This window comes from Peromyscus leucopus, chromosome 20 (genome assembly GCF_004664715.2).
Source record: "Peromyscus leucopus breed LL Stock chromosome 20, UCI_PerLeu_2.1, whole genome shotgun sequence".
Lineage (NCBI taxonomy): Eukaryota > Metazoa > Chordata > Mammalia > Rodentia > Cricetidae > Peromyscus > Peromyscus leucopus.
The window spans coordinates 31,766,929-31,774,342 of record NC_051080.1 but is presented as its reverse complement, the minus strand read 5'-3'; the positions used below and the strand labels follow the sequence as shown (position 1 = coordinate 31,774,342).

General features: G+C 57.2%; 1 protein-coding gene across 1 annotated transcript in view; it reads right to left on the bottom strand.

Annotated features, from left to right (window-relative positions):
- Positions 1–2,959: 2,959 nt before the first annotated feature.
- Adgrb1 (adhesion G protein-coupled receptor B1) overlaps positions 2,960–7,414 on the bottom strand; it is a 72,933-nt gene continuing 68,478 nt past the window's right edge. The window contains 4 exon segments of the mRNA XM_037197550.1: positions 2,960–3,744; positions 4,110–4,220; positions 4,391–4,426; positions 5,174–5,877. Coding sequence (XP_037053445.1) covers positions 3,547–3,744; positions 4,110–4,220; positions 4,391–4,426; positions 5,174–5,877 — 1,049 coding nt within the window. The 3' untranslated portion in view covers positions 2,960–3,546.

Here is a 7,414-nt window from a genome sequence, read left to right as displayed (position 1 = left end):
TTAAACCTGAGCCAGGTATTGGGGTGAACACTGGAAGATCAGAGAGACAGAACAAGCCACAGCTATCTCACCTTACCAATTCCTCAGCTGGTCCTGTTTCCTCAGGTTGGAAGCCTCTGAGTCCTTATCCAGAATGAATCTCAGCTGAACTGTGCTGCTTCAAAGCCTGAAAGCTTAACCAGCCACATGCTTAACCAGCCAAATGCTTCTAGTTTCTGGTCCTCATGCCTTATATACCTTTCTGCTTTCTACCATCACTCCCTAGGATTAAAGGCTCGCTTTCTGGGATTAAAGGCGTGAGTCACCATGCCTGGCTGTTTCCATTGTGGCCTTGAACTCACAGAGATCCCAGATGGACTTCTGCCTCTGGAATGCTAGGATTAAAGGCGTGTGCTATCACTGCCTAACTAGTGGCTTTTCTGTTCTCTGACCCCAGATAAGTTTATTAAGGTACACAATATTTTGGGGGAACACAATACCACCACATACCCCCCCCCAAAAAAAAAGATTTGCCCCTGCTTGCCAGGTGTCAGGAGCATAGCACTCCAAAGAGCAAAGGGGCCTGAAAGAGGTTCATAGAAAGGTCCCTGTCCCCACAAGAGTTCTGGGCCAAGGCAACGCTCAGGACAGGACTCCCCTTGGAATGCACATGGAGCCTGCTGGAGTGGGTCCCGCTGGAGCAAGGCCCAGGGTGCTGATGGAGCAGAGCCTTCACTGGCCAGCTTCCTCTGCCAAGGCCGGAAGTAGACAGCAATTTCTGTGGTGAGTCACTCCAGGAGGAGGCGGGAGAATCCTGGGCAGCCATGAGTCCTGGGCATCTCTTAGCACAAATAGTCCTCCGGAGCTGGAGGGCCTGCAGAGGAGGAGGGAGCTGCCTCTGGGCACACACTGCATCTTGACGGAGCCTCGACTCCACTGTTCTGAGTCTCCCCCTTCATGCAGAGGGCGTGAGGGGCTGGGGTACTCCTTGTTGCTTTGTGTGCTGTTGCTGGTGGTGCTGAGTGGGCAGGGTCAGGGACGTCAGGGAGCTGGCTAAGGATGCTTGGTCACTCCGTGAGGACAGTGGTAAAGTCTGAGCAGAGCTCAGCCCTCCGGACCCAGACCTGGCCCACATGTACATGCTGCCTGCATAGGCAGAGTGCTGGGACCTCAGGGCCTTCTCCATTTGCGTCCATAGGCCCTCCAAGCTTCTTTTAGGGGTGAGGAGGAGACCACGGCCCCTCAACTCACAGGAAGCCCTCCAGGTCTGGAAGGCAGGGTCTCTGTGCAGACTGTGCAGTGTAGTGTGATAGTGACATTCCATGTGACCTGCAGGAGGCGCTGTGATGAGGCTCAGAAGCCTTCCAGTGCAGACATGTGCACAGGTGCACACAGGTCACATTAGCCGTGGCATGGTCAAGGCTGGATTATGTTTTGTTGCCAAATTTCACCAAAGCATGGTAGGTGGTGTGTTGGTTTGTTTGTGTTTTGCTTTGTTGTTGTTTGTGGTCTGTAGCTAGGGCTCTGCATGCCCTTCTCTGGGCATCTCTGGACATGCCACTTCTCACTTGCCATCCACCTACCCATGTTTGTGCACCCAGAGGTGTGCGTGGTCATCACAATTACCTGAGCTCACTGCAGTCACTGTGCCGACAGTGCTAATCCTGCCTCTGCCTGCAAAAAAGGATGCTTGTGTGTGTGTGTGTGTGTGTGTGTGTGTGTGTGTGTGTGTGTGTGTGTGTGTGTGGTGTCAAGGACATGGCCACAGTGAGATTCATAGGAATGAAGATTCAGGTGAGGGTATGAAAACAACCCATACCGGGCTGTCCTCCTTTTCCAGCTCTTGATATTTTAGGGTGCCAGGGGCTCCATATACCCCTCAGGGCCAATGGTCTGTATCTGCATTCCAGTTCAAGTTGTGGTCTGAAGGAGAGGCCGGAAGGGTTCTGTCTGCAGAAGTTCAGGTTTGCGCAGTCCCAGAGTTGGGGAAAGGAGGGGCCTCTGGGCTTCCCAGCCAGACTCCTTGAGTGGCTTCGGCTGCCCCCTGCTGGAAGCTCTGAGAAATGCAATAATGCTGAAGCTGGGACAGCATCGGGAAGGCGGCTCTGGTGGTTCTAAAGCCTCTGGTGATCTGACCATGCTCACCTTTCCCTCCCACATGCACCCCATGGATGGGCAGGGTCGCCATGGCCTGGGAACAGGAAGTACTTAGAGATGGACAACAGGAGTCAGTACTTGGCTGTGCATAACAGTGGGGCAGGCCTCTCCAAGGTGGGCTCTAGGAGGCTGCAGGCAGAACCCTAGACTCCAGCTACACACATTTTGTTTCCTTTCACCATTCCAGGTTTTTTATTTATTTATTTATTTATTTATTTATTTATTTATTTATTTATTTATTTATTTATTTGGTTTTTCGAGATAGGATTTCTCTGTGCAGCTTTGCGCCTTTCCTGGAACTCACTCGGTAGCCCAGGCTGGCCTCGAACTCACAGAGATCCGCCTGCCTCTGCCTCCCGAGTGCTGGGATTAAAGGCGTGCGCCACCACCACCCGGCTTTTATTTTATTTTAATTTTTTTTTTTTTTTTTTTTTGGGTTTTTTTCGAGACAGGGTTTCTCTGTGTAGCTTTGCGCCTTTCCTGGAGCTCACTTGGTAGCCCAGGCTGGCCTCGAACTCACAGAGATCCGCCTGGCTCTGCCTCCCGAGTGCTGGGATTAAAGGCGTGCGCCACCACGCCCGGCTATAATTTTTTTTTTTTTTTTTTATTATTGTTACCTGTTAGCTCTGTCCTTTCCAGGTGACTCAGGGGCCTGGGAGTCCAATGCTCCTGAGGTGGAGAATTGAGGTACATCCAGCCTCAGAGGACCATGTAAGAGGAGGGCAGACCCCCAGGGCAGGGCGGGTCAGGGCAAGCACACAGGGCAGGAGCTGCCACTGAATGGGGCCAGGCTGCTACAGAGAACAAACAGACTATAAAGCACTGGGTTTTTAATTCTTTTTATTGAAGAAAAGAAAAGGAGAGAAAAAATAGATTCCCCACCCCGCCTCTTTCCAGAGTGGTCTCAGTCCAGCCCCTGGGTCTCTGGGTCAGGACCATGCTCTCTGCCTGGGTCTGGGAGGGGCCCAGGGTCCTGGAAGGGAGTGGGGGGGGGGTCTGGCTGCTTCCCAAGGGATAGGGGTGTCTAAAAAACGGAGCCAGGCTGGCGGGCCACAGGCAGTCCTCTGCAGTGGTGGCTGAGGTGGGGGCATCCTGGGGACGCTGGCCACACCAGGCCTGTCCGTGTCCACAGCCGCCCGCCCGCCCGCCCGCTCGGGCTTGCCCAAGGAGGGCAAAGTCTGAGGCACCGTCTGGCCTCTGGAGCCCTGTGCCCGCGGGCCATGCCACCTCCTGTCCTGTGTCTGGCTCTGGTCCCAGCACCGCGGGCCCTCTGCCTGGCCGCCTCTGAGCGCCCTGAGGCCGGGGCTGGACCCGGCCCGCCACCGCGAGCGCATCTGTGCCCGTCCTATGGTGGAGCGGGCAGAGCAGCATCCCACCTCCTGGCCCGGTGCGGGGCCACCGCCCGCCCGCTCAGACCTCGGTCTGGAGGTCAATGATGTCCTGGCCAACCAGTGGGATGGTGGCACCCGCCTTCTCCCACTCCACACTCCGCAGCTCCAGCGGAGAAGGGGGCAGTGGCTCCAGCTCCTTCTTCACCCAGGCGGGCGTCCCGTGGGGCTTGCGGAGGCTCTCCCAGGCCCTCTTGTTGGGAGTCTGCTGTTTCTCTGGCTACTCGGCGCCCAGCGACGTAGGCAGGGCAGGGGCGAATGGGAGTGAGTCCGTGGGAGGGAAGGGAGGAGAGAGAGGAAGTCTCTTAGGGAGGGATTCCCAGAGAGAGAGCAGCAACCCCCGTATCCCAGCAGCCCCAGTCTTGGCGGCAGCTGAAGCTCCCGTGATGGGGCCAGGGTCAGTACTGTGGGAATGGACCCGCCAGACAGAGCCGGGCTCAGGCTCCTCCTGCCCTGCCCTTTGTACATCGGAGGGGACAGACAGCGCAGGGGAAGACCAACCAGGAATCTAGTGAGTGAGGGTGGGAAGGAAGCGGGCAGAAGAAGCTGGTGGCGGCTGGCGCAGAGCCCACCCACCCTCCTGACCTTGCTGCTGTCTACGCCTGGCACTTCCTTCTCCTTCTCAGCCGCATGCTGCAGCTTCCGGTTCAGGTCCTGGAACATGTCCTGGTGCCGCTTCCGTGTGTGCATGATCTTCTGTGGGTTGGGGCCACGAGTCCTGAGCCAGGATGGGCATCCACAGCCACCCCTTTGTCCCACCTGCTGCTGGCCCCTGGGCTCTGACCTCGGGCCCTCCCCCAACTCCCACGTGCTGAAAAGGCCCTGGTACCCGGCCTGTCTGTCCAGAGAGAGACACCCGCACTTACCTCAAAGTCCAGTTCTGCATACCGTGATTTCCGCCGCTGCAGGAGAAAGGGGTGTGTGCATGGGCAACGTGTTCCCTAAAACTGCCTGGATCACACATCCAGGCCCTCCTGCCTGACAGTTGGGGAGACACCAACCTGCCTTCAGGGGACATGCTGAGGGTGTATCAAGTACCCAGGCTGCCTGTTCCCTAGGGATAGAGGCCCAGCTCTGGGTCCGGAGGGTGTGCTGAGACCAAAGGAAACCCCCGGACAATGATGACATGTGGATGGGGTCTCAGAGCCCTTACGCCAAGGCTACCCCAAGTTCTCTGTGTGCAGTGGGGTCTCCCCGCCAACACTCCAGGCCTATTCGTCCCTGCCCTCCCTCTGAAGTGTCCAGCTCAACCAGGCTATGCACAGGTCAAGGAGACCTGATCTTGGGGCCACACAGCTGGACCCCTAACAGTGAACTCAGGGTGCTAGCTGCACTGAAGAGGTTGAAGGATAGATGGTGGCATATCCTAGGGTGGGGCAGGTACTTCCCCGAGGGTCCCATCCTGACCTCAGACCCATGTCCTACGGGCTGAACAAGGCGCAGGGGCAGTACAAAGCACTAGGCTGACCACAGAGACTGTTGCTATGTGGAATGGGCGTGAGTGCATAAGGATTCTGTCCCTGGGCCAGCCGGACCCACTTCTGACATGCCCTAAACCTACACAGCCCGGAAAGCACCAGCCCTTGCCTGGGGGGGGGGGGGGGGCGGGTCCACCCATCTCTGCTCTGCAGACCCCGAACCACCCTCACCTCCAGGGAGCTCACTGACAAGGTGGCCACGTTCTCATTCTTGGTCCCGGCACCTGAACTGGGTCCTGGGTGGGCCGCAGGCTCCCCCGTGTCCCCCAGGCTGGGGGGTGCAGGCTCCAGGGTGGGTGGTGGGGGTATGGGCTGCTGGGGTGGAGGGGGTGGTGGTGGAGGTGGAGGTGGTGGGGGCTGGGCAGGGGGCACCTCAGGGGGCGCGCCACCTGGGGGCTCACGGGCAGGGGGGCTCCGGGTGGGGAAGCTGGCGTCGGGCGCCATGCTGAGGTGGATGAGGCGGGTTTGGGGCATCTGGTCAATGTTGATGCTGTACTTGGGCTCCTCCTTGGGTTTGGGCCGGAGTGTGGCCGTGGCCGTGGGCAGGATCACGTAGCTCGTGTCCAGAGCCTTCTCCTGGGCCCGGCTCAGCTCTGAGTCCAGTTTCTTGAAGATGTCTCCATCTCCGATAAAGGAGGACTTGGGGGCCTTGTCCTTCTTGAGGGTGAGGGAGTGGTTGGGGAAGTCGGGCAGTGGCCCACCGGGGTAGCGGGGTGAGCTGTGCAGGTGCAGCTTGGACACATTAGCCGGGAGGCTGTTGAAGGTGGGGGGCGGGCCCTTGGCCAGCTTGAGCTTCTCCTCTTCGGGCAGCGACGGTCGCTTGAAGGTGCCTGTGATGGTGGCTGTGCGGCAGGCTGCGATGTCTTTGTTCAGCACTAGTGGGGAGCATCGGAAAAGGCAGCAGAGAGGAAGAGGGGGGGTCAGAGTGGTGAGGAGGGTCAGCAGCAGCAGCAGCAGCAGCAGCAGCAGCAGCAGCAGCAGCAGCAGCAGCAGGGGCTCAGCCTGGCCAGCCACTGCTGCCACCCTGGTCTCGACCCACACCAGCCCTGACACCCACTCCAGGTCCATTCATTCTATGCTGGCACTTGGACAAAGTTCCTTTGCCTTTTCCAATGAGGATGGCCCACACGGGTCTCAGCCTGCCTCCCAAGGTAACCAGATTGTCACTCATACATAGCCCATCATGGCAATTCTGAAAAGCGAGCGAGGGTGCCCTCTGCTGGAAAGCACAGGAACTAGGTACTTCCAGGCGGGCAGAACAGCTTCTTCCAGGGAGCCCAGGCTCCCCTCCAGTACTCCCGCCAGACACAAGTCCTTGAAGGGAGGTAGTGCTTGGCATAGGTACATCAGCCCCAAGAACCACGAGACCTGGCACATGAGCTCAACCCCTCTGAAGGTCTCTCCTCCCTTGGTTGCTCCTGTGCCTTGATAAAGTCCTTCCTCCCATGCCTTGATAAAGTCCTTCTTCCTGAAGTTCCCATCCATCCACCTCTCTTGGTTAGCTATCCCAAGCTGTTCAACATTTGGCCTGGGCTCCAGCTCACCATATATCCCATCTGTCACTTGTCCATCAGCTTAGCCCCACTGGCCAGTAGAGTATCAGACTAGCTTTGAGTCAAGGCAGCCATCCTCCTGGACGTGCTCTCTGGAGCAAGGTCACACCCCCTTCTTAAGAAGCCTGGCCCAGGTCTGCACGCTGTCTGTTCTGGTCACACCTAGCCCAGCCTTGGGGCCCACCAGCAGCTCTTACCATTTCATCCACTATGGTCATCCACAACATCCTAGTTTCCCAGGCCAAAGCTCCCTCACCCCAAGCTCCCTCCAATGACAACCTTTGGCTCTTCCAGACTATCCCCCAGGGCGGCAGTCTGGGTAAGAATGACAATAAACTTGAATAAAGAATGAGCCCCATAGGCTCATATTTAAATGCTTCGTCTTCAGGGAGTGGTACTATTTTAAAAGGATTAGGAGGTGTGGCCTTGTTGGGAGGAAGTGTGTCACTGTGTCACTGGGGGTAGGCTTTGAGGTTTCAAAAGCCCATCCCATGCCCGGAGTCTCTCTGCCTATCATGATGTAGCTCTCAGCTACTGCTCCAGTGCCTGCTTGCATGTCACCAGGCTCCCCATCATGACGATAATGGACTATAAAACTCTGAAACGGTTAAGCCAGCCCTCAACTAGCTTTCTTTCATAAGAGCTGCCTTGGCCATGGGGTCCCTTCATAGCAATCGAACAGGGATTAAGACGTCCAGAACGGTCCTCCTTCAGCCTTTCCCCAACACCCCAGCAATGGACCAGCCATCTTTCCTCTCAATCTGTATGCCCATCTCCAAGGATCAACAGCATCTCAAGGACCTTCTTGGCTTGCACACAGCTCATCTCAGCCTCTTCCAGCAGGGACTCTGCCTCATTA